General features: G+C 41.3%; 2 protein-coding genes across 2 annotated transcripts; one reads left to right on the top strand and one right to left on the bottom strand.

Annotated features, from left to right (window-relative positions):
- On the top strand, positions 70-6,586 carry LOC8070318. The gene is made up of 6 exons (XM_021463933.1): positions 70-640; positions 939-991; positions 3,468-3,505; positions 4,144-4,462; positions 4,612-4,922; positions 5,190-6,586. Exons 1-6 carry the CDS (start codon positions 322-324, stop codon positions 5,890-5,892), a joined length of 1,743 nt encoding a protein of 580 aa, XP_021319608.1. The 5' UTR covers positions 70-321; the 3' UTR covers positions 5,893-6,586.
- On the bottom strand, positions 6,587-26,093 carry LOC8085859 (sacsin). Its single transcript, XM_021463932.1, has 13 exons — positions 25,502-26,093; positions 24,366-25,095; positions 17,610-23,596; positions 16,030-17,516; positions 15,640-15,903; positions 14,318-14,535; positions 13,396-13,667; positions 10,253-13,247; positions 10,050-10,182; positions 9,148-9,668; positions 8,152-9,039; positions 7,893-8,066; positions 6,587-7,105 (listed from the first exon to the last, which is right to left on the bottom strand). Exons 1-13 carry the CDS (start codon positions 25,843-25,845, stop codon positions 6,908-6,910), a joined length of 14,211 nt encoding a protein of 4,736 aa, XP_021319607.1. The 5' UTR covers positions 25,846-26,093; the 3' UTR covers positions 6,587-6,907.

Genomic DNA, 27,562 nt, shown 5'->3' with positions numbered 1-27,562 from the left:
CTAGAAATGCCTATATTATGGGACGGAGGGAAACGAGAGCGTATCTTAAACCACCGTGCCTGTGCGAACTAAACAAGGCCTTACACACACCAAAGCCCTCTCTTTCCTCTGTCCTGCGCGGCTGCGGGCCTTATCCCCGCCACGCTCCTCCTCCGCCCCACACGCGCACGCCGCGACACCAGTCCACTCCACCACCCTCCTCTCGCTCCGGGAGCCAATCCTCACCGCCCTCCGTTTAAATCCGGCCGTAGTGCCACCCACGGCGGCTACCGGCTGCGTTCCCCGTCCGAATCGCCGGACTCCGCCATCGCCACTAGTCCGATGATGGCGCCGCAGCTGCAGGGCTGCAACTGGGTATCCTCCTGGCCGCGGCTCGAGCAGATGCCCCCTTGGCCGCCGCGGCAGAGGGTCCTGCGCCTCGCGATGCCGCGACGCCCCAGCGCCGGCGCGGTCCGCGCGGTCGCGAGCGCGGGCCCGGCGCTGGGGCTGGACCGCGGCGCGGGCGCGGTGGGGACCGAGCTCCTGACGGTGGAGGAGGAGGCTGAGGACGTGGACGAGAGGGAGAGGCTCAGGCGGACGCGGATCTCGCTGGCGAACAAGGGTAACACGCCATGGAACAAGGGCAGGAAGCATAGCCCAGGTATACCTGTTCTCTCTCTAGTTTCCCTTGTGCTTGCGCTGTTTTGGCAATGCTGCGGCCATTTGTTAGTGTCGTGGATCTCGACTGGCATAATGGCTGGATTTCTCGAGGTGCCGTTGATTGATAGGAAGAAGGGCATAGGAAGAAATGTAGACATGTAATACATGGTTCAGAATTGAGGCTGTAGTAGCATGGGTTAGAGTAGGAACATAATAAAGTATAGAGGCTGCTAACTGAGAAATAGTTATAACGCTCTGTGGGAACAGTAGTGCCTTATTTGATTGAACTCCATGTGCAGAGACGCTGCAGCGAATTCGTGAGAGGACCAGGATCGCAATGCAGGACCCCAAGGTGAAGTCATGTAAGAATTATTGTTATTTTTTACGTTGTCTGCTCTATTTACTATATTGTCACATGCTGATTGCGTATCGTTAGCTGTGTGTTTGAGCTCACTACCTCATAAGCTTAGCATTGTATACTATATTTTTTTTCCTCCTTAGGAGTATATGCTAATTCAGACAAATCTTCCCTCCTTAAAAGATGTTATGAAGCCTCATGACAGTCCTTTTACTAGGAAATGGTGCCTCTGCCTGGCACTGTATAATGTCAGTCTAGGCCTTGTAGCCGGGGAGAACCAATTTGACTCTCCTGCTCCAGCAAAGAAAAACTTGCTATCAAAGGAATCAATGTATGCTGGCTAGACATCCAAACAAGCTGGCAATCCCAGTTTGTAGCTGAGCAAGGTAGCACAGTATTTAGCAAAGGATCCAAGCAGGCTATATGGGCACAGCTGTGGAACTGGGGACTGCCCAGCAATGGTTTTGTCAGTGATTCGATGGTGAATTACAGGGGCCAAGTCGTTTTACAGTACATACTGGAACTGGAAAGTAAACTGGAGCCTGGAACTAAAGGGGTCATGTGCAGTCCATTTCCAGACTTATAATGTATTTAAATTTTGTTAATCTGTTCTGTCTTGTTCAACTTAAGAAAATTCCTTAAAAGTTTTATTAAATATCTTGGAAAATGCACCTGTTTAAGGTTTTTTTTTCATGAATGATAGCACCTATATTCTTCTATATCGCCATTTTTAGGAAGCCTTAGGACAGCTTTTCAATGTTTTCCAGAAATTGCAGTTAGTGAACACTGGAGAATTCTAACTTTTTTTCTGAGTGTCTTTGTCGATCTGTGCACTATGACCTGGAACCATGGATGATGTTGATGTTTCAACTTTCAAGTGCAGTACATCATGTCCATTCAGCAAATTTTGCTATATGTGAACATAGGCTATTTCTGTATAACTGATTGTACATTTGAAAAATGTTTACCTTCTATTTCTTAGGGTGGCTTTGGCTGGTTACAGGGTTCTGGATTGAGAAACGTTTCTGATTCAGTTTCCCATAGGAAATGTTTCTTTGGTGAATCTGAATCACATGTAAAATTGTTTGGCTCACTGACTTTAAAAGAGAGATTGATGGTTGAATTGAACAATGTACCCCTGTCTGTATATGTTGATTTAGTAAAATAAGTATAATTTTTTATGCAATAAATAATAATAACATCATAAACTCTACATAATAATAGACTAGAAATATATATACCAAAAATAATCAGCCACATCAAGAGGTAGGGAAGAAGAGTGATGTAGCTGAATTGGGCTATTCTGTAGCTGAAGGGAAGTCGCTTGACCAATGGCACAGCAATGTAATTAGCTGGGAAGTACATGGGGTAGGAGGGGAGAAGTAACCTTTTCTTGTGTGAAAAACAGCATTTTGCCTGTTTCTTGCTCCTAGTTAGAAAACATGAAATGTTTCAAGAAATTATGTTTCGAATCACACACTGGTTATCTTGTTTAGTAAGTGGTTTATAGAGAAAACAGGTTGGAGAATCCCTGCCAAACGCCCACTAAGCTTGACAGTTCCATTAGGTTTTTCCACTTTTTGAAGTGGTTTTGGTGTGAACTGAGCAATAGATCGGTTGTGTCAATACCTTCCTATAAGATTTGGTACTCCCCTCTCTTAATACAGCCATAGGGCGTCTTTTGCCCCATGGTTGAGTTGTTTTTAAGGTGTTCAGGTGCTGCCATGGAAAAAAATAGCCCGCTATTTTTGCCGCTATAGCCCGAAATAGCTTGAAAAAAATTGTGCCGCTATTTGCATTCATGCACAATTTGCCGCTATTTTGCTGCTAAAGTACGCTAATTACGGTTTATAAAACGCTAAACACCTTGGCCTTAGCTTGCTATTTAAAATATGGGTGCTGCGTTGCCCTGTTCATCAAAATGTGTTTAATCTACAACTCAAACTGACCGCATGATTCATAATATCATTTATGTATTATGCACCGCATCATTCATAATTTCATCTATATATTGTTATGCATAAGGCATCAGTTTGTATGCAAATCTGGCAGGTCTGTGTAACAGTATACATGAATATGTATGCTATTTTGTACCAGAGTCCAGTGTGCATTCTGGTTCTTAATTAATGTTAGTGAATTGCTATGCATTTCCAAGCGATGCCAGTAAATGTTAGGACTCTTTAACAAGAGTGCTTTTTTCAACACACAACTAGCACAAATTAACTGGGTTGCTCCTTACAGATGAAATAGGGTGCTCTTCTAGACCAAAGAAGCAAAAAGATTGACTCATTTCCTCGTCATATTTAATTGTCTGTCTGATTCTCAGAGTTAATTTGTAAAGTCGTCCAGATAATTAATGTTTGAATTCTGCAAGAAGATATAACTACATATTATTTCTATTGTTCTTTTTTGGGGTGACACGAGTACTGACATATACTGCATTCATGGATTTGTCTATCATATTGTGCAGGTTAGGAAAAAGTTGATGAATCTGGGGCATGCACAGAGGTACCTCGTGATTTACTAATCTGTTAGTATTTAGTAAAACAAAATAAATGGACTACCATCTATGTGTTTAAACTGAAATAGTGAGGAATCATTCTATTTGCTGATTTTAGCTTCCTGGCCTAATCTAAATGCTTTTTTAGCTTTTTAAGGCTTTGAATTCCATATGAATATTGGGAATAATCTGAAAAAAAAGTCATGTTGATTCTTTTATTTAAGTCAGGAAATCTGCAAATATAACACAACAGGGGTGAACAAGAAGTCCTGTGATACTGTGATCTAAATGGCTACATTCTCACCAGTTCTATATTTCTCAAGAAATTTGTTTCTTCGTGTTATGACTTATGAGTTGATCAATGTCCATGATGCTCAAGCTAAGCTGTCCTTATTTTCTCATCTCCAGTTTGTCTCTGATTGCACTTCAGTGCAATTTAACTTTGCCGGATGTCTACGTCCAGCTGTAGATAAGTTTACTTAATTGGAAGTTGCCAACTTATATGCATTATATCTTAGTCTTGCAGTGTTAGAACTTTACAGTTGTCATAGAATGTTTTAGAATACTTGGTTTGACAATTTCCTGAAACTACATCAAACATACTGGTGGGTGCATCCCTAGTAACTGGCGCTTGTACTTGTTACAGCGAGGAGACAAAAGTAAAGATATCAGAGGGGGTGAGGCGTGGTTGGAGTTTGCGTCTACAGAGATTAATGGTCCAGGATGGTTGCTTTGTGGAGTGGAGAGACATGGTAGCTGATGCGGCTAGAAAGGGCTTTGCTGGTGGAGTTTCCCTCGAATGGAATTCATATAAAATCTTGAGTGAGCAAATGCGGCATGAGTGGTTGGAGAATCTCCAGAAAAGGCGATCAATGCCAAGGCCAAGAGGTAATAGACGAGCACCAAAAACTCCTGAGCAAAGGAGAAAAATTGCAGAAGCCATTGCTGCAAAGTGGTTGGATCAAGTAAGGGTTACATATATGTATATTTTGTGCCATATGGATCTCTTTATTTCTCATTCCTCATGCATTGGCCATAGAAGTTTGATGGCTATTTTCATATAGCATAAGCATTTGAGTTTATTGCTTGACTTTTGAGTGCTCTTTCCCTCTAGGAATATCGTGAACGAGTTTGTAGTGGAATTGCTAGCTATCACGGATCATCTTCTGTGACTAAAACACCAAGAAAGCCAAGACCTGCTGGAGAACCAGGTGTAAAGAAACAGAGTACAAAAAAGAAACCTATGCAAGCCAAACCTGTAAGCTTAGAGGATGCTCATGGAAAAAGTGCAGCTGTTAAGAGAAAGAAAAGTGCAACTCCCTACAAAGATCCGATGGCAGTTGAAAAATTGGAGATGATAGCAAAGATTCGAGCTCAAAGAACAGCACAGGAAATAGAAAAGAAAGAAGCTATTAGAAGAGCCAGGTATGCCTTTTTATTTGAAAGCGAAAAATGGGGTTTGATTATGTGAGATACATATGCTCTTATAGTTTTGGCAGGAAAAAAAAGAATGTATAGCTTTAATCCATCATTGTTTACCCATACATGTTTCTTTATTTGTTCTAAAAAATCTATGAATGCTCGTTAGTACTCTTTGTCATGGGAAATATTCCTATTTGGCACTTCATTCATGTGTGTTTCAATTTCTCTATTTTCTGGTAAATAACTGCTGCTTAAACTTTTTATCTCTAGGACACTGATTGCAGAAGCAGAAAAGGCTGCTGATGCTCTGGAAACTGCTGCAGCGATGAACCCTTTTGCTCAAGCATCACTTATAGAAGCTAGAAAACTTGTTACAGAGGCAAGAATATCACTTGAATGTGTTGATGATGAAGGGCCTCAGGAAACTGCTTCCAATGATGCGTCAGGGAGCTCAGCTTTATTGAACTTGCACGATCATGGATTGGAGACGCAGAATGGAAGTAATTTGTTGAATCAAGAGAATAAACCTGTAAATGGGATGGAATTTCCTCCAAGCAATGTTAATGGCCTCGGTTTCCATTTTGATGTATCTGAACTCAGCGGAACAAAGCAACTATACCAGAGGATAGAGAATTCCATGGAAAGGGCTTTTCTTCTCCCTTCGGCTTCGTCAAAGCTTAAAAGTGCAAATGGAGATTTCGGAATAATAGATCTACATGTGAGGCAGTCGATGGTCAATGACACGGCAAAGCATGATGGCACCGCAGCTGAATCAGCAGAAACTCGTCCTCCAGGGACACTAGAGCTAGAAGCAGATCCTCCCAGGTCTGAAGAAAAGGCTGGAACAAGGGAAGATTGCCCTCGGGGGACACTCGAAGAAGACACACCCTCATCTGAAGAAAAGGCTAAGATGAGGTGGGTACGTGGGAGGTTGGTCAAAGTAAAAGACGAATTTGGGGATCCAGAAATCTAGTATTAGGTGGTAAATCTGGCCAGAGTTACCGTTACTAGGCAATCGAGTTTGCTCACTTCCGCTTAGCCACCATTTTGTATGCCATTTGGTAGGGCACAATTTGGTGTTTACAACCTGCTTGCTAGGGACCTGGGAGTGGCGTGGTTTTGGGGAACTCTATTCGTTTGCAGTCTGCAGGAGCGAGCACATCATGATCAACCTGCTGTCTTCTTTGTAATTAGTAGTTATTAGGATCCAGGGATCTTTTCTCTTGAGTTGTAGTCAATTGTAGGAAGGATTTCTGTAAAAGCATGGTTCTAGAATGCTTGCGTCTTGAATCATAACTAGCTGGGACCCCGTCCACTGGAGCGGGCTAGAAATGCAAGTCTGAATTTGAGCATGTAAAAGAGAAGCATTTTCTAATGACGCTTGATGCAACACCTTCACAAAGTCAACACTAGCCTGGTGCATAAATGACTGACATTATGCAGTTCCTCGAGCATAAATGTTCCGAAGAACATGAATACTTCTCGAACGAGATAGCCATGTTGCACGTTTTTGGCAGATACGCGGTGGACATAGGAGTGAGGTTAATATTTTGCTTTAAAAATATGAAGGGATTTTGTTGACGCCACCATCCATGCTGAGGCTAATGTTGACTTTGTGAAGGTATTGCAACAGAAAGCCAGCTTCAGACAAAATGTCAAAGAAAACATTGGAGGCTTTGAAGTTTGTATAATGATATGGTTTTAGAATCTGTACACTGCAATGCATCATTTTGTATAGTGATATGGTTTTAGAATCTGTACACTGCAATGCATCGTTCCTGTACAAAGTAACTATATTTACACTCCTACCGGACTACCAAAGGGCGACCTCTCGACTGTCCCACTGTTAGCAAATCATCATGGAGAATGAGATGCGTCAGAACAGTCCAAAAGGGAATGCAATGCACAACCAAAAGGGAGCCCCGATATCGTAACACATTCACAAGCTGAATCCTACGGTTAGTCAGACCAAATGTCCTCCACTATTTTTATGGCCTGAATATTTTCATCATTCTAGCCACCTGCGTCCGGCAAAATGGGCATCGTGAAACCGAACTTGAGCATCGGTTACATAGGACATGACCGCATGGTACTATGGTCATGTTGACCTCAGCATTCAGGCAGATACGGCATGACCATGCTGCTTTGGCCACATCAGCTTCTCTTACAGCTGCTTCGGCCTTCTCCTGCAACAGTTGTTTAAACAACTTTTAGTGTCAACGATGTAGGCGTACGGACACAAACAAATACTAATACCTATAAATGCAACACAATGCAAACTATGAACTATACAGTTTTCCTTCACTATCAAGCAGCTCATAGACTCATACTATCAACCAGAGTAGCAGATTATATACGAATGCACGACAGTTGACAATGCAAACTATGAAGGTAGTTTCCTTGACTTTCGGCAGTCATAGCCTCGTTAGCAGCCTGTAAATGCAGCGCAATGCTAATTATGACGTTTGGGAGTTTTCTTGACCGTAGCTAATGAGGAAGGCCAATGCATCCACAGGGCATTATGCATGTGGGGTCTGACTTGTGGTTCTTTCCATTATGGAGTTCCATAAGGGCAACATGGTCTTTAGATGGCACGTCTATCTATGTTCTAGTGCGAGATCCTATAATAACGTCCATCAGGTAACAGAGGAACTGAGGGGAGCATACATTTAATTAATATATTCAATTTCTTTTCGTATTTGAACTTCTATATATCTAAGTCCAAGTATATTGGTTTTCTATTCATTAATTAGAATTCACACTTAACAAATGGATCTAAATGTGGTACCAGTTTTAAAACCTAACTCCAAGTTTATAACAAATGAAATTCATCACTGATCATCATTAGGTACCAGTTAATATTCCAAAACACTGTGTATCTTGTAGCAGTATGGAATTGACAGGGTATTCAGATGCTAGTGAAAAGAAAATGAATTCAAGATATAGCACGAAAAGATATCAAAGCAAACAAACCTGCTCCACCAAGAGAGCAACTTGAGATTCTTTAAGCTGATCTTGCAAGGAAAGAGTAGCCTCAAAAAGTGTTTCCTTCTCAGCATCCATCCTTACTCCTGCAGCCGAAAGCATATCATGGACTGCTTGCACCAGCTCAGTGGAAGATACTTTTCCATATTGAAGCCCAGCATCCTGTAAACAGTAAAAACACAAGAATTAGGGTAACAAATTCAGAATTCAACTTGCAAAAATAGAAAAGTTGCACTCGGAAACCAACCGCATCCTTGATGACTTCAGTGCCAGTGTTGGTGGCTAATGCCACACCACCATTCACTTGGGAAGGTGCAGATAGGAGATCAGCCATTGAAACACTTTTAAATGAGTAAACATGACTAGAAAGCAGCATGCGAGTCTCGCCAGGAGCTGTCTCTACTGGAAATCTGTAAAGTGCTTGGCCAGCTGAGGGCCTTACATCTTCAGGGACCCTACCATACCTGAGTTTTTCCCCCTCTTTTCCTGTCTTCCATGCCACAATTTCACCACTATAGAATGGTCTTAATGGAAGGAATTGCACCTGCCGAGCATCTTGAGATAACAACTCTGCTCCAAGGGAAGCATCATACCTCCCTTCACGTTTTGAAACTCCAACGTCTGAACCCAGGTGTAGAATTTGAAGGACTTCTTTCTCTGAACCATCTAGGCATGCAAACAGTGAGGCAATCGGCAAGATCATTGGTGCCCCTAACCTGTGACTAACAACAATTGCAATAACGTCATATATTGTCAAAAAACTTGGGGGCTCTGCGACCAGAATATAACCCGTAGATTTGTTGATGAAACAAATGCTTCTGTGCATTCCATTGCTTGACCATTCATGAATAGAAGGATGCTGGATGGTTCTTGTAACATCTTGGAGATTGGGAAGTAAGAGAAAGCGAGTATGGAGGCACTGAACCAGTTGCAGTTTCTGTGATATATCCTCTAGTATCTGTTCTATCTGGACCAAAGCAAGGGCTTCAAATGAAGGGAAATGATTGGTTACGCTGATCATCACAATCCTTAATGCATTTTGCAAAGATTCACTTTGCAGCTTCTCTTTTATTCTGTCTAGACTAACTGAGTGAATACTACTGACAACTTTAATTTCTTCTTTTCCATCAAGTTCCTGAAAAAATATGCCAATTGACATTGTTAGAATAAAATTTGTTCAATTCACATCAACCGTATTTCAAATGAAAAGACACTGAAAAAGTTTAATATCATTATTTTATACCTCCACAATGACATCAGAGAGCTTTTTGATGCCCAAGGCCTTGCAGATATTCTGAGGAAGGTCTGGATGGGTGAATCTTAGCCTTGATGTGTTTATGTTACTCAGTAAACAAGAACCATATGGGTCAACATACACACATGATGCAGCAGTGACCAGCCGACAGCCATCATCTGGTATTACTGAATCGAAAAGACCATCTGATCCATCTGTGATACTTTGGTTGATTCCATTGCACATGAAGTCCAAGATTTCCATAACTGCACGGAGTTCATTTGGGTTCAAGCGCTGGTAGCCACATGCCTTTTGGAGATCCAAAAGAAGTTCTCTTGCATAGGAGTTTGTAAGGCTTTCTTGCATCCCAATCTCTCTAAGAAGGGAAACAAATGGAAGATACCGACTTGGAAGCTCAAAAGCAAAAGGTGACATGTTAATGGTCAGACGAGCAAAAAGTGACTTCACTGGGACCAATCGAGTACCATTTGCAACTGGTATAAATGCCAGTTTCTCCAGTTCTGTTTTTTCTGAAAAAAAGAAGCAAAGAAAACCCTAGTTAAGAGGAATGACCGACCATTTCCCAAAGCAACATAAATTAATTCATCTTTCTTTTTTTTATTGTTATCTTTACAGAAACTAATTCACAATTTTTTATTATTATATCTTTGTGTAGACAATATAACTCCATTATCCCTTACCCAAAAGAAAACACAGTGATACATTAATTCTTAATATATTAGTACTCTGAAAGATTGAATAGAATTACGATTTCAGAACAACGAAGTGTAAGTATAGCAACAAGTGCACCCAGTAAAAGAGACAAGTAAATAATTAGTAACTTTTACTTCCAGTAAATAATGGCAAATTGGCAACGAAGTCACAAGAAATCAGCTATGCATTTCTGCTACCTGAAGAAGATAGTGTTCCCCATATTTTATCCAAGTATTGCAAGACCTGTAGAAAGGCATCTTCCACCGTCATTATCCCTGCTGAGGATGGCCAGTGTGCTAATGTGTCGTCACCATTGCCTCTACCAACAATCTGTTTCATTACAGAAAGTTAATGGATATAATTTTAACATTACTTGTTTGAAGTTTTTTATGACATTCACCTGTAAGTGCCTAAAAACTGTACTGAAGGCAGGTGGACTCCTAAGCCGAAATGCTCCCCAAGAATACTCGGGAGGAACAATTGTTTGTTTGGTAAGAATTGGAGCAGAACTCCATGCTAATGGCCAGTCTTTTAATAAGATAGCTTCATTGTATGAGGCAAGTACCCTTCGACCACCTCTCTTACCACCAATACTTGGAAAACCTTTTTCAGCAGGCACAAATGCAATTTTTCCAATCTTTTCACAAAAAGCACCGTCATACAAAGTAGCAAAATTTGCAAAAAGCACATTTACTACGGATTCTGCCAGAGACCATATCTCAAAAGGGATTTCATTTTTGCTGTCTGTGAAGTCTGCCTCGAAGTCATCAACATCTTCTAAAGACGACATAATATCATGTCCCATGGTTTCTATTTTTCTTGCACACTGTACTATCATATCAGCCTCTGTGGATGTCCTAAGGCCGGCTTTTCTGAGTATAACAAGCCAACCATCTGACATGAACCTTTCAGCAGGGAACTTATTTCTCTCCCCAGAAAACACAGAAGTCAACAGAGCATCTGAAGGGTCAAGTAATTCCTCAGGTTTGAAAAACTCTTTACAAAATTCATTTGCATTTGCCACAAAGTTTGTCCCCTTCAAGGTTTCTATTACAGCAGAGTTCAGTTGAAGATCTTTCCAGTTAGCATACAAGTAGGTCAAAATGTCTTCCTGCTCTTGAGCTGTTTTATTTCCAAATCCAGGCAACGCAAACTTCACTAGTATTTCATGATCATTTAGTTGTTCAACCCCCAAAGCCTGAAGAAACAAATGTGCATTTGATGAGCAAGAAAGGCACCGCACATCACTAGGGTGAAAGAATGCTGTAGGAGAAAGGATGCAATGATCCCCTAACAGACTGGTGTATGTTCCTGTAACTGTCTTATAGATTGGAAGTGTTCTCAAGACATCCAATTCTTCTCTCTGATACAAGTGGTTGTTAGCTAATCTGAACTCCGAAACAAATAACCCAAATAGTCTATCGCAGTCTTCACTTGATAAGCTAAGTGGCGAAGGTAAATGTGCAGCATTTTTTGCTGCAACCAACTTAGAAACAATTGCCTGTCCAAGAGTACGACCATTTGGAGGAAATAAATTGCATATTGCACCACACTCTGGGAAGGAGGGATCAAAAATTGGTACATTCAACTGGTTAAGCAGAGAAGTTAACCATGGAAATTCTGAGTTCATTGACCTAAATGCAGTATCAAGCACTTCATTCTGTTCTGCTTCTCTAGTATTGTCTCTGGGGGAGTCCGGTGTATCAAGCTGTCCAGCTACATCATCTCCAGGAGGGTCTGGTGAATCACTAATTGGTGGCACAAATAATAGATGGTGTTCCTTCACACGACAAAGAATTGGCTTGTCCAGATAAGCAGGAATTAAGGGCCAATCAGACAAAAGAGAAAGGTCACCGTTCAAGGAACTGAAATTTTCCCAGAAGCTTCTAATCCATTTGGGAGTTGGAGTAGTTGATGATTCTGCATTATTGTCCCAAGGAATCCATGAGGATTTGTTCTCTAGTGCAATTCGTATCCATCGCTCATCAAGTATGTGCTTCAAATAACCTGCTAATAAGTGGGGAGAAAAACTCCTCAGTTTCAGAGGCCTATGGATAACCTGAGTGGAAAGCAGCAGAGCCAAGAAGGGTTTTTCCAGACATTTATAGTGGATAAAGTGATCCAGCAAAGGGCTCATCAATAGCTGCTGCTGCTCATTGGCTATCCAGAGTTCAGCCATTCCCAACTTTGTTAGACGCATTGTTGATGTTGGAAATGGAACACCTTTAAGCTCAGAAATGATGGATGACAACACGTTAGTTTCAGCAGCTTGAGTCCTGTGGAATGCTGGACCATTGGTTTTGCTGATATCCTCAACAACCCCCCTACCAAAGTCATATAGGGCTTTTCCAAAGTATGTCATAATTTCAAGTGCATCACCTCCAGAAGTACCTGCCATCTGAGTACTTGATTGGTAAGACAGTGTGCTGCTTGAAGAAGTCATAGAATGCGATCTAGAAGAATTCGCTGTTCCAACATGTTGGCTGTTAACTCGTGATTCATCAGGTAGATCATCCGAGAAGCGGTAAGGGTCCATATCCGAGAAGCAATATTCAAGAACATCTATATACGTTTCAATGGATCTAAGTAAAATTGATGGAGAAGCTTTTAGTAGTTCCCGAACCATTTTAGGTCTGATCTCTCTTATGGTAACTCCGACTGCCTGAATCTCACTAACCAACTCCCACGGCACAGAAAAAACAGGATATCGCTCTTTAATAAAACTACAAACACTATCAGATGGGAGGTTATCGTCATCTCCATTTCCTGAGTCAGCTAAGAACATACCCTCATCCACTTTAACAAGATTTCCATGGTAAAGTTGCCAAACAGGAAGATCAGCTAACCGTACATAGAAAGGCCTTATCACTTGCTCTATTAAGGATTGCCAATCCGCTTTAGATGCCCTTGGTGAATCCATATTTGTTCCAGCAGAACCATGCCCAGTGAATGAAGTTGGATTCTGCTTCGATCTTGGCCAAAAAGAGTATACCCTATCACCATATGTCTGTAATATAGCACCCACAGATTGTGCAGACCTTGGTTCAATAGCAGAAGATAGAGGGTCCGTTTTAAGCTTTTGGAATTCTAGAACCATCTCAACATATGAATCACGCACACATAACATAAGTTCCTTATTCCATGCTTCAACCAACCTGTCCCTGTCCACTTTCAGTTCTGGCAGAGATGCATCACGTGTACTGCCAAAAATATAGCGCCCACCACTGTGCCTCACAATGAAATGCCCCAAAGTTGTGACTGGCATGCTTATAAACCCAGATAGTGGTAAGGGAGACAATATACAACTGGATGGATGTATATTGGTTGATACTCCATTCCGAGCTATGTGCGCTGCTACTCCAGCAACGGGGGTTAGGTTATAGGCAAGATACCGCCTGAAACAGAAATAAATCAGCATGCATTATACCATCTTCAATGAGCACATAAATTTAATATCATCTGTCCAAGTTCTCTGGACAATGTTACAAATATATAAAGCAAGTAGAAAAAAATTTTGAGCCTTAGGCTCTGAAAGAGACAGACCTGTCAAGAGCCATGTTTCGTGTTTGACCCGATCCAAGGGAAAGGGCAACAAACCATTTGTCAATATAACTGCAGCCACTCTCAATTACGTGCACATCTATAGCTTGCATTTTGATAGCTGCACTTGTACTTGAAAATATTCTGGATATTTGAAACTTTCTCCATTTCTTTTCCGAAAATGGGTTCCTCAAAGAAGCAACAGATGGGTCAACAAGTACAGAATAATTCAGAGTTGACTGAGAGGCCCCATCCTCCCATGTTGATAAAGATACCTGTTTAGAATCACATTGGCATCCCTTTAGAGTTTAGACATCAGAAGATATTGTCTGAGTTTTCCATGGTCATGTTTCAAAAATCAAAACCAACCAATAGAGTTCCCTTGCCACTATTTCTTAACAGCCAACACATCTCCAACATAAGTATGGCTATCGAAATGTTGTGTCAAACAACCTTTAGGTATCATGAAACACCTTACAAGTTACAATGTATTACAACACCCAAAAAGAACTTAAACAACATACACTGAAGGTGCTACACCATTTTATCAATATTACAGACCCATTGTTAATTAAGCAGTTTGCTACGCCTTATTCAGATAGCACTGAAGCTTTGCAAGGTGACATAATCATTCACTAATAATGAGTAACTGTAATATATGGTGTTTATCCAAAATAGAAATGTCATTTGTGAGATATCTCAGGTGAAGTATAAACAAAACCCCGTAGAGGAGTTAAGTATAAATAGAAGTGCTTTACGTAAATAAATTAAACCTGGTTCACAATGAAATTCCATGGTAAAGAAACCGCCTATTATGAGTGTAGAAAATAAAAACCAAACAAGTTACACTTCAAAGAGGAAAGACTCAACGGGGCACACAGCATGCTACTGCTTAGGACGACATGCTATCACAAATAATCCTTACCTGAATGATTGACCTCAAGAACAGGAGAGTACTGGACGGATTCTGTGTAAATCGGTCAAAAACCCGTTGTACTATATTGCAACCTGCTTCAAGTTCTTTGAGGCATTTTGATGACAACGGCATTCGAATAATCGTGGAGTTTGCAGTACATAAAGAAGCATCCTGTGTAACACGCATTGGGAGGAACTGATCATGAAACCTCTCGACCAAATCATTTCCTGAAAGCCAACTATCATTTTCAGAACTTCTACACCAAAAACAGACATTGATGCCAAAACATAGGCAATAATGCCACTGATTCGTGATATATGCAATACTACATCAGTACATGACTTCACAATTCAAGCATTGCCAAACAGGACAGTACATTCATATTAATGTGCTATCATGTTGCCACAAATAAAGAATCTAGCAGAATTGGAATAATAGATGTTTAAACATGGGACACAACAAGATTATTGCGTTAATGAATTGTATATGAAGCCTTCGACCACCGACAGAGCCATCTGCCCAACGGAATTGATACAAATGTTTTTTATTTTCCTTTTCTTATTTCCTTTTTGCTTTTTGTTTACCTTCTCTTTTCAGGTTTGCTGTTCACATTGTCCAGTTTGGGAGTATAAAATGTCACTAGCATGGTACATCTGTTAAGCCTTATAACCAGAACATACAACTTGCCACATACCAGTTGTTCAAACTAAATATTAACACCTCAAGTTCTTCAATATAATTTATCTACTATACGTCATGCAAGTTGAAAATCATAAACTAGTAGGAAGTTAAATGAAGCTCAATGCTTTTGAACAAAGTGTAATATGGTTTTCTACAAAGTAAAGTTAACTGTTTTCACGAGGCAATGCAATGTTTATTCATTATCCTTTATCCATCCATTTACTTTCTTCATTCTCAACCAGCCTATACAACAGGGATATTCAACTTATTAGCATTGTCCAAATGAAAGGGGCATGGTAAAATCATCACATTGCAGTGTGACACGGTCTTGTCATTGATAAGGTGCTTCTTTCTTCCAGACCATCTAATAATTACACTAATATCACGTAATTTTGGCCACATAAAGAATTTCAATTAACCAAGTCTGTACTTTGATTTAGTGAGAAGTAATACACAGATTTTGAGTGCACTATGTTATAACTGATCAAAGTGTATAATTTCAACCTGGCAAAAAAAATGCAACATAAAGAAGATATGCTTATTGCTTTTACAGTAAAAGAGAATCTAAGGATTGTGCCATATGTTCACAGTAGAACAAATTGTGATTCTATTAAATATGCAAATAAATTGAGTGATTATATTTTTCGCACCTAACAAAGAGAAGTATCTTGCTGATGAGGTAGCAGTGGAAGTCGCACCACCAGTCAAGCCCAAGGGGTCAAAAATGTAAAAGTAACCACCAGAAAGAATAGTCAATGTATCACAAACAAAGTAACTACTAAGAAGTCCCAAGCCATAGTTAAGGATGTTCCCTCTCAATTTCCAGGGAGGAGGAAGTTGGAAGCTGCAAACTTCTTCTCGGTTCAATATGGTTCCTTCAAAGACCACTGTCAATGAAGGACCCTGGAGGTCACCTATAATTTCACAAAAAAAAGGAAACTATTAAGGACACTAGAAGGTTAAAATATAATTAAGTGGACTATAATTGTAGCAGGTAGATAAAGTAAAACAATTGACTAGAGAGGCTGTTTCTACCATACCAAGACTCTGCTGCAGTAAGGACTGTTTCGGATGTTCTCTTTTGTCATAAATCAGATGCACTTTCTTTGCACTGCAATAGTCTGCTAGCTCTATAAGGTCAAACAAAAGAAAGTCACTCTCACCATACAAAGCCAACAACTCACTTATTTTAGCATATTCCATGCAGGGCAAATTCCTCATTAACTCATCATCCAACAATGATGATCCACGAAGAGATCGTACACCAAGCCTATTAGCCAGTTCATTGCCAATACTGAGATGAATAAAATTCTTTGAAGTAGGATTAGCATTCATCCAGGGTGCATCATTATAGACAAGGTTTCTAGCAGGTGTTAGAACCCCAAATGAATCCGGAATCACCAATGAGTTCAGTAACACATCAGGTGCTTGACTGTCAGGGTAACAGTCAACAAATGCTTCCAATACACAATGAACAAAACTGAGTTGCTCTGTGCACAACGGCTCTCCTTTGACATCTCCTTCTAAACGGCGGAGCACATTCAGATAATCCATTGCATCAAATGTCTGCCTCACACCCAACTCTGAGAGTAACTTTTTAAATTCTGACAGTTCAGATGGAACTGTGTAAAGATAGGGGTGATATTTTACAGGCGAGTCAAAAGCAAGTGCCTGTGGTGCCACGAACCTATCCCCTATATAAACCCATTGAAATCCATCCAGATACTCTTTTAGAGCATTGCCACTGGTAGTGCCAATAATATCTTGCAATTTTGAGTAGATTACTTGAACCTCCTTTTGCAGAGTAGCATCAATGTCTGTGTCTGCAGAAAACATTTTGAGTTCATCATAAGACTTGGAGAGCTCGACTAACTGAGAAGATAATGTGCTCACATTTGGTGGGTCACACCAGCCTAGTTTTCTTTGCACATACATGGAACAGGAATCTGCACTAAGAATTCGCATTTTTGATGAAACAAGCCACATCTGCGATTTCGGCCTTGTGATGACTGGTGGTGCTATGACATCTTCAGATATGAACCATGGAAGTCCTTTGAGCAATGGTGCAACATGGACTGGACACCAAGAAATATTTTTCAGCTCTGACCAAAATAAATCTTCTGGCATATCATAATCGAAATTCGAGAACAAAGATACACTAGTTTGGTCACTTGGATCACACACATCCCCATGATTTTCAGGCTCCAAGTTTTCACTAATTTCAGATGCTTCCAGATTCTCATCCTTAAGAAAAGTTTCTCTGCCCTCCATGTTTGAAGTTTTGGACTCAAGAATGTTCAGATAGGTAAGTAGCTTTTGCCCATAAGCAAATGTGTCATCTTGTCCTGAATTGTGCACCAGTGAAACTGACCTTGCCATGTCAAGCAAAGTACTAAAACCGAAATTTCTTTTCAATCCAAAACTACCCAATAATTCAATTACTTCAGTCATCATGAACTTTTCTGAAGGAAAGAAGGTTTCTTGGTGCAGCAACTTCAGTAACTCAGGCACACGAGGATCATAGAGCCTAATGAGAAACCAAATATTAGAACTAAATACACATTGGCATGTATCGAAGTCAGAGAGAGAAGAGGGTGTGGAGTGAAAAAGGAAGACTGACCTGGAGGGCTGGACCCACGCTCCATTGGCTGCCAAGACAAAAGGGGTCTCACATAATGCAGCTCTTGCTGAATCATCATTATCTATCAACAGTTTCACATCACGAATAACTGCTGAAATAATAGCTGGCTGCAAAAGAAACTCTGACATTCGAGGAAGGACATGGTCCTTGTAAAATTCAACCTTCTGAGGTTCCTTGATATCAAAGTATGATACCAAAATTGACCTCTCCTTCACAGATTCAGTTCTTATAAAGCTTGCATTCAATACATCCTCATGCACCCCTTCTGGTTTAAGCCATTTTCTAGGATTCGTCAAGTTAACAAGTTCCCTAGATTTATAAGATTCAAATATTGGGAGGTTCCTGATTATATCCATATGGGAGGAGGTGATCTGATTTCCGGAAAACCACTTTGACTGGAAAATGAAACTTCGGAGTTCATGTGCTTCTGCCAATGAAGTGCTCATAAACAATTCCTTGATATCCTGGAGATTAGAAGCTACAGACTGCACAGCATTCAAAATACCAGCAGCAGTGGATTCCTGAACAAAATTCACTAACTGGGGATGTTCTATCTGCAGATCAGATCGCAGAAATAAACATCCCAGTTTTTGAAGCAAGGAATGCATATTTTCACTCCATCCATCATCTCTTATTACATTTGCAGCATTCCCAAGTTGCACGATCTTGCCATCTACAAGAGGTAGTATAGGCCACTTTGCAAAAACTGAAATATCGTCACAGGAATGCCTCAAAAAATTCCAGAGTGATACCATCCATTCCATACTTGGCTGGCCTTGCTGCTCAGGAAACCAAGACAACTGCTTAGCATGTTGCCATTCAGGTGGCAAGATCCTAGGCAACAGCTCAATGAGAAGATCACTTGTGAATATATATATGTTCATGCGTGCAGAATAAGCTATGTCATACAGTTTCTTTGAAACACCTTCTGGTAAAGAATTGTCAATAACAAGATGTGGTATGGAATCCTTAAGAAGTTCAAATTCTATTTGTGAAGTAAGGAATACTCTCTCACCCTCCCCTCGTTTGTTGAATGTTGTGAATGATCCATTTGCCACAGGAAGAAGAGCCAAACCTTGCAATTTATCACAAAAGGAAGGATCTCCCATATCACTCAAGCAATACTCAAGAACAAGTATAGCCTCTTCTCTGCTTCTGAAGCCACGCTTCCGTCGGATCAACAAATTCCTCAGCAAATGAGGATTTAGTAGATGAACTGATGGATATGCATTAATGAAATTGTCAATTATTGGCTTGGTTACAGATACCACAGGCAAACCAGCTTGAGAGAGAAGTTCTGCCAGCTCCATTGCCTTTGAGAAACTGAAATCTGGAAAAATAGCCTGCCTTGTTGACAGCCAGTGACCACCTCGAGCTTTTGTATATAAAACATGAATTCCAAGTTCCGCAATAGATACATAGAATTTCCTCACCATGGAAGACCATGGTTCAACACCTACAGCACTAGGCCAAAATGACAGAAACAAGTCAGAGGGACCAAGCTCTTCAGCAACAGCTGCAAGCAGGTGCCCATAAGCAGGAGCAACGACATCTTCAAGCAGCGCTAAATTCCACTCTGATCGTACTCTTCCTCCCCCAGCCATGTCATTTCCAATCCAGATATCCCTTCGATTTGAAGAGAGTTCAAAATAAGCATTTACATGCACTGGCATGCTAGTATTGATTGGTAGAGGAAGAAAGCAAAAGGCCCGACCCTCAAATTTTTTCCTGACCTTAGAAGATCCAAGATCTGGGTTTGTGAAAACTGAGTTACCATGGTTGACTTCAGCTTCAGCAGATAGTTCTTCTGTATCATCTACACTCACTGAATGCAGATATGCAGCAACAGATGCCCACGGAACAAAGAAGTGAGATTTACTACCAGAGGCAGTTGACAACTTTCTAGCATGACCCCCGCCTATACATTCAGCTAAAATCCATGAATGCAACAAGTGTGAAGAAGGGTTTTGCTCAAGAATAGTAACCTTCTGACAACTCCAGGGCAACTCACTGTCTTTAGTCTTATTCAACTTACTGAAAAACTTATTTCTATCCATTCCTGATGGTTGGTTTCCATGTATAAATGCAAGCATTGTGCCAAGTGCATGAGGTTCTTTACCCATCTGAGAGCTATTATTCCTGGACACACAATGAACAAGTCGCATCTCCTGACTGTTGTTCTCCTTGACATATAGAGTTACCTTTTTAACATTGCGGAGAAAAAGTAGAGCCTCAGATACAACTTCGGAGAATGAAGAGAAAAGCATTTCCACATCTTGTGGTGCATACTGTTCTCGTTTTATTTGACTTCTCGAAGCAGCTGCCGCATTCCTAAGGGGGAACCGGAAGAGTGTACCTGGAAATGGCTGTTGCAAATTGCAACCAAAATGTAAGAATGGGGTAAACTGATCAGGAAACTGATCTAAGATCCTTCTTCCTACAAACTGTATCCTTAAACCTGGATGAGATGGAGATATTCCTGGCAAATAACAGGCATGTGGATCAAACATGACAATATTCTCACCGGAAACAAATCCAGGAATATCTGTGAAGTGATACACACAATTGAAGCCAAGACCAAACCTTCCAATTGCAAAAGGTTTCTCAAGTTTGCTGTCTTGACCTATTCGTGAGATGGCATAAAGGTCCTGTGGACTAAAAACTGAATCATTAAAGCAGTAGAGAGCAGGTCCTTGCCATTCAGCCATTTCAGGTGAAAGAATGGATGAAGTTCCATATTGAGTCTTATCCAACAAAAACACAACCTCAGAAGCCTTAGCATCTTCTGCGTTCTGTACCAACTCAAAGAGAATTCCAGGGCCATCTGCATACATCTCAACAATATGTTTGAGTCGTGTAGTCAAGTCTTCATGCTGTCCAAACGCTTCAGCAACTCCTGACAAACTCAAATTCATCGAATCAGAACTCTCAGCAAGCAAGAGGCGACGAAGAGAGCGGACACCAAGCCTTTCAGCCACATCATTAGAAATGTTACCATGAACAAAATTGTGAACATACTTTTTCGAGCTTAAAGCAATGCTTGATGAACTCCCACTGATGTCATGGCCAAAATCAAGTAACCAAGGAGCATCATTGAATACAAGTTCAGAAGATAGACAGAGCCTAGACGAAGAATCGGGTAAATATATTTGTGTTTGCTGATCCTGAAACCGGAACTCAGATAAATGCTGCACAACCAAGATAGCTGTTCTCAATTCTTCAGCTTCAAGTGAAGCTGAAGCTTTCCTTATGGCCATTCTGCTGAGAATACTAGCATAATCAATAGGGTACAGGTGCTCCTTTATGCCGAGCTCCAAGAACAAGTCTTTGAACACTGCTAAATCAATTGGAACAACACGAATGTATGGTGCTAGATGAAGGTGGCCACTTAAAACAACTTCGTCTGTTTTCGCAAATCCATCACCCACCCAAATCCATCTGCATCCTTCTAGAACCACTTTCACAATATCCATTTCATCAGAACCAATCAAGTTTGTCAGCAAAGAATAAATCTTAGGCATCACCAAAGCTAATTCTTGCCGAAGGACTTGATCAGTCACAATTTCATTGTTCTTGCCCAATTCAAGCAGTTGAGCTGCAATCACGCTCCCTGATGGAGGCGACAACCAACCTAAGCTGTACGACAAAGCTGAGGAAGTGCACTCACCATCGAGAATACGTGAGCTAGCAGAAACAATCCACATATCTTCCTGCATCCTTACTTGTTTAGGTGGAGCTATCATTGATGATACTGAAGGCCATGGCAAAGCTGGACTTGGTGCAGTAGCCAACACAGGACACCAGCAAATCAGTCTCAGATCACTCCAGAACTTTTCAAGATCAAATTCCCAAGATTTGTCACGAGGCCTGAGCGCAGTGGTAACTTTAGCTAGCATGTTCACCTTCTTCCGACCATCAGATAGCTTATTCACATACCATTTGTGAGCATGAACTTCAAGATATGAAAGAAGGACCTTACCCCTTGAATGAGCCTTCTGCTGATCTATGTTCACAAGTGAATCAATCTGCCGAGCACTTTGTAATATGGTATCAGTAGAAACTGAAGTTCTAAGCCCCAAGCAAAGCAGCATATCAAGAACATCTGGATTTTGAAATAAACCATGGGGAAAACAATCTGATTCCTGGAGAAGAACATAGAGTTCTTCCACCCGGGGATCATAAAGAGATTGTGGGCTTTTCAAAGTTCCATTGATAGTGGGAACAAATCTAAGGATTTTCAAGGTTTCCTTGAACATTGGATCCTCCAAGGACAGCTGAGGCAGATCTTGTAAGATTGTTAATAGAACTGAATCGCGCAACTCCGTTTGTAGCTTGTCCAATCTATTCAGAACATACCTCTGGTAGAAGTTTGATTTTGGCATGCGTTCAACACCATAATATCTCATTATGATATCTTCATCGCTTGGGCAAATAGAGAAAACAAAGTCGGCATTGAATAAGTGGTCAGGAACACCAAGAGGTGGTAGATACTTTCTTGAACTGGACAAATCCGAGAAACCATAAGTACTGGGAGAACCCCCATCAAATACCCTGAAGATCGGAAGCTTTTTGCATTGATTTATACTTATGTCAGAAAGGCAGGCTCCTAAATACCATTTTGGATCCAGAAGAAACTGGTACAGTTCATTTTTTTCACCAGGGGTAATGCGTTGAAACAGAGATTGCAAGTCAACACCTTCCAATGAGACAACCCCAAAGATTGACTGAAGAACTCCAGTTGCATCACCATCATACACATAAAATGACAATTGCTTGTGGTCACTAAAATATTCAGCATCCAGTATGTTGCAACCAAACTTTGCCAGGAGTTCATTCATCGAACTAGACAGTGATTCTGTTTTGATTAATTTTGAGCTTGTACGAGCCCTGTGAAGGTGGCCAGAAGTAGATGGCAGTATAGGCCAATCACTAAACAAATGAAGGTCATACGAGCGTCCCCCTATATACTGCCAAAAAAGTTTAAACCAGGCTGCTGTAGGAGATGACCCACCCAAGCCTGGATTCCAGGGAACTTGATCTTTAAGCTTCCATCCAGGAGGAAATAACCTGTGTAAGAGCTGGCAGAAGATCGGGCCATCAATGAGCCTAATGTTGGCCTGGGAATCACTGGCTATCTGATACAGCTTGTCTAGTAGTACAGGAGGGATGCTTCTGTCAACTATTCTATCACCAACTTCAGCTAGAAGCTCATATTCGATGTTATCACAGACATAATAATAGCCCTCTTGCGAACTAGCAGAAAAAGTCCCGTACTGCATATTTGCTAGTGGAATCAGTGGAAGGCCATTCATGCATTTACCAATATCAGTATTGTCAACATCAGTAAGACAATATTCCAATAATATCAACTTATGAGACTTTCCTAGTGTAGCAAGTTTAGCATAATTCTTGAGGAAATGCCTTACTATAGCAGGACTTACTATTTTGAGCATAGACTGCATATAAAATTTTGAAAACATATCACCAATTGCATTAGATATGCGGACAATTGGCATGCCCACCAACACGAGGGCTTCATTAAGATTATTGCTTCCTGAAAATCCTTCATCATGAAGCAAAGCATCAGCTGGTGATATCCAGGTCCCGCCTTCAACCTCTGAATGCAAGACTGGAGAGGTGTAAATAACCTTGTAAATTTGCTCCACAAGGATACTCCAGGGCTCCTCATATAAACCAGTTGGCCACAGTGAATAATATGATATTGTGGAGTCAGAAAGCATCCGCAACTTCATCAGCAGTTCTCTGAACAACGGAGCGACAACACCTTCCAACAGTAGCCTGTTCCAATCAGAACGAAGCTTACCACCCCTGTCCATGTCAGCACCATACCAAATGTCACGTCGGTTGGATGAAACTTCAAAATAACCATTGACATGCACAGATAGTCCTGTCCTTACTGGCAAAGGAAGAAAACAGAAAGCACGACCCTGTCTGAGAACAGTATCCTGTAAAATTCAGCAATTACCATAAAGTGTCCAAGATACTACAAAATGATGATGCATCATAGAAATTTTGCTATAGCATGAAGTTCATTCTACAAAAAAAAAAAGATCAAGTCATCAAGGATACATTTTGCAGTACAAGACATCACAAACCAATTGAAGTTTTTGATACTCCAGAGACTTTGTTCAACAACAAAAACAAGACAGAGAACAATATGGAACCCCTCTTTTCAGATAAGGATGCCATTGTTGGTGTGATATTTTTTTTTACTAAACAACAGAACGCAGCCATTGCCACAAATCACATATTGCAAAACCACAATACAATCTTTCACTGACAGATATCACATTAATCTTGCTCCCTAACCAAAAGAATACCTATGAACTCTGCAAGTTCGGCCTATCACATGCCTCTTGGCAATTTCATGAGAAGTTAGACAAAAGTAAACAAAGGTAACATTTCACAACAACATATTTAATTCAGTTAACTAAGAATCACAAAGACAGCTCCATGACAACATGCACGAATAATTGGTCTATACTCTACAGTCATGGTCTGATAGCATAAAACACACTGAAAGAAAGTGAACAATTAAGGGATTGAGAAACTTCCAAAGTAGTTTAACTGACATTCTAGAGAAAATTCAAGCGCTTGTTGCGATTTGCATTAGGAGGAAAAAAATATTCAGGATCCAAATTACAGGACAGAACAGAGACCCCTGGCAACCAAGTCAGTACTGGAGATGCAAATTGAAAATAAATCAGGGATTACCTCAAGCCCTGTGTTGGAGATGCAAGCAGCAACAGAAGCCCAAGGCAGTAAGTGAAGATCATATTCCTTGGCAGCTGCAGTTGCAAAAATACCAATTTTACTCGATGCAGATGCCATTCCCTGAACAATAAAATAGGTAGAGCTCTTTTTCTCAATCTTGTTGCCCAAGAATGCTTCTGATATGAAATCCATCGAGAAAGAGTCCAACTTCTGTTTAGAAGATTCAACAGGAGTGCCAGAGAACCTGACAAGGGCTTGGCGATGCCAGGACAGCTTTTCACTCTGTGGCCCTAAGTAACAAGAGTATATTATTTTTGGCTCAGTCATACCAGATTCCCACACATACATCTCAAGTGATAGAACATTTTTAAGGAACAGCAAATTATATACAGCTTCTTGGTACAGTTGGGCAAAAAGAGATAAAATATCATCTTCTGTGTATGACTGTCTTGATAACCGACTTGAAGATGCTTGCTCAGAACTCCTCAAAGGAAAACGAAACAGAGTTCCCTGAAATGATGCTTTCATGTCGCAGCCAAACGCACAGTAGGGTGAAAGCTGATCATGGTACATTGTAATTGCTGACGAACTGACATAGTCGATGCGCTTTCCAGGATTTGCTGCCGACACATTTGGAAGATAAGCACCCTGGGGGTCGAATAGGACAACATATTTGCCACTCACAAACGACGGCAAGTCAGTCAAGTGGTAAACTGAGTTAAAACCAACCCTGCAGAAACATAATTGTGTTTTGTGCTTCAGAAGCCTTCCAAATAATAAATTAATTACTGATGGAACTCAGTCTTGAATAAAGCATTATGCCATAATGCTTAAGAGAGAAAGCCAGTTACATTGCAACACAAATGGGTCATATAGTAAGGCAGTAGATAAAACATAACATATATTCATTAATTTGTCCCTGCATCCCACTCTCTCCTTACACTACACAGCATATTGATACATTCCCTAATCATTGGACATGATCGCACCCTCAAAATAGCTGGCACCCTGAGAAATTGTAGTGGCTAGGACGCCATAACACAAAAGCAGCATCGTCACAACCAGTTTGGAAGCTCGGCATTGCAATGACCACTCCAGGCAAGCTCCGCATTGAGAATGAGGTAGTAGAGGCGTACCCGAAGCGGCCAGTCTTCCACGTCTGGGCGACTTTCCTGCTGTCTCCAATGCGGGAGATGCTGGCGAAGTCCTCGTCGGTGAACACCGCGTCGTTGTAAGCAAGCAGCGCGGGGCCCTGCCACTGGGCGAGCGCGGGGGCCAGCAGCGACGCGCTCCCATGCGATCGGCGGTCGAGGCAGAGGCGAACGCGCCCGGCGCCGGCGTCGTCGGCGTTCTGGATGAGCTCCCGCAGCGCGGTGGTGCCCTCCGGGTAGTTGGCGAGCACCTCGCGGATGCGGCGCGTGAGGTCCACGCGCTGCCCGAAGTCCTCCAGAAGCATCCCGCCCCCGCCGCCCGGATCCATGGCGGTGAGGCGCCGATCGGAGCTACTGGGGCATCCCGGGAGCGAAGGAGGGAGAGAGGATGCTAGGGTTTCCGGAGGGATGCAAAGGGTTTGGTTTGGTTGGGCTCTCCGATTTGGGCGTGCTCGTGGCGGTGCGGGATGGTTGGTCTCCCGGGGATTTGACTCTGTCTAGCCTTTTCGTCGCCGTGTTTCTTGTTCTTTGGAGGGGAAGGGAAGCCGAGAAACAGGGTCCCGCCGTCCCCAGCGATTTCCCGGCAGCTGCTCACCTCACGGATGACGGATGAGACCCACGTGCCTGGGATGAGAGGAGAGACAGGTATGGACTTGGGCCGTGTAGTGGCCTCTGTGGCTCTGTGTGTGAATTGGTCTGGCTCTAGCCCACGGACATTCATCGTCATCTGCGATGGCCCAGCTTTGAGATTGCAGCGATGCAAATCCATTTTTTTAACCCAAATCCAAAATAGATCACCAACAGTGTATCCATGCACAAGACTTGTTTTAGGTATTAGAAAAGACATAACCTAAATTTATATATTCTCTCTCCTCGAGACTCATTTGCAGAGAGTGTTGTCTTTTTAAGTCTTTTTGTTGGAAAAGACTAAAAATAAAGAGTAAAATACACTCGCGGCCCTTTAACTTGTCAGCATGTGCCATTTTGGTCCATGAACTTGCAAACCCAAAAAAGTGACCCCTGAACTTGTCCGGCTGTGCCACTTTGGTCCATGAACTTGCAAACGCAAAACAGTGGCCCCTGAACTTGCCGGCCTGTGCCACTTTGGTCCATAAACGTGTAAAGGATCTTTCAACGCGTCAACAAATATTTATTTATTTCATAACTAATTATTAATGAAATGCTAAATTCATGAAATGTTTTGTGTAGTCTCTTCATGTGTACTCTGTCTAGGAAAAATATGAAACCTAGAAAACGAATATTTTTTGCTTGTTTTAAAATTATCTCTTTTAATTAATAAATGCAACGAATTGATATATTATTTAATATATTTGACGCTACGAAAAAAAATATATCAATTTCGTAAATTAAAAAAGAAGTGCTTACATCATTGCTGACGTCAGCACCATAAACGGTGTCATACATGGCCTACCAGAGGCGGCCACGTGGCAGAACAGTGCCATGCAGCCGGTATTATTTTCGTATTTGCATGTTCATGGACCAAAGTGGCACACGTTGACAAGTTCAGGGGGCACTTTTTCGCGTTTGCAAGTTCGTGGACCAAAGTGGCACATGCTGACAAGTTTAGGGGCCTCTTTTTCGCGTTTGCAAGTTCATGGACCAAAGTGGCACAGGAGGACAACTTAAAGGGCCGCCGGTGTATTTTACTCAAAAATAAATATAGAACCTTTTACTTGTAGCGCTACCTAAAGGACAAATCGGTCTTATATTTTGGGTGACAACTGTTAGAAATAGTCTTAGCCGCTTAACTTGTCTGAAAAAACCATATCGATCTACGTGTATTGAAACTTACACCAAACCACTTGGCCTGGATACATTTGGTGTGAAATTTAATTTAAATTCTACATCATATCACTCTAACACACATAAATCAAGGTAAATATATGGACATCTAAACAAGATCTTAGGGGAGATTCCCCCTCCTTCTCGGCTCTCCTCTAGCTACTATATCGGGGACACTATAATAACCGAGACCAATGGCAAGCGACCGGCCAACCTGAATTCCTGAGACAACAAATCAAGTTC

This window comes from Sorghum bicolor, chromosome 6 (assembly GCF_000003195.3).
Source record: "Sorghum bicolor cultivar BTx623 chromosome 6, Sorghum_bicolor_NCBIv3, whole genome shotgun sequence".
NCBI classification, from domain to species: domain Eukaryota; kingdom Viridiplantae; phylum Streptophyta; class Magnoliopsida; order Poales; family Poaceae; genus Sorghum; species Sorghum bicolor.
The sequence above is the reverse complement of the archived record's forward strand: the minus strand, read 5'-3'. Positions and strand labels throughout refer to the sequence as shown.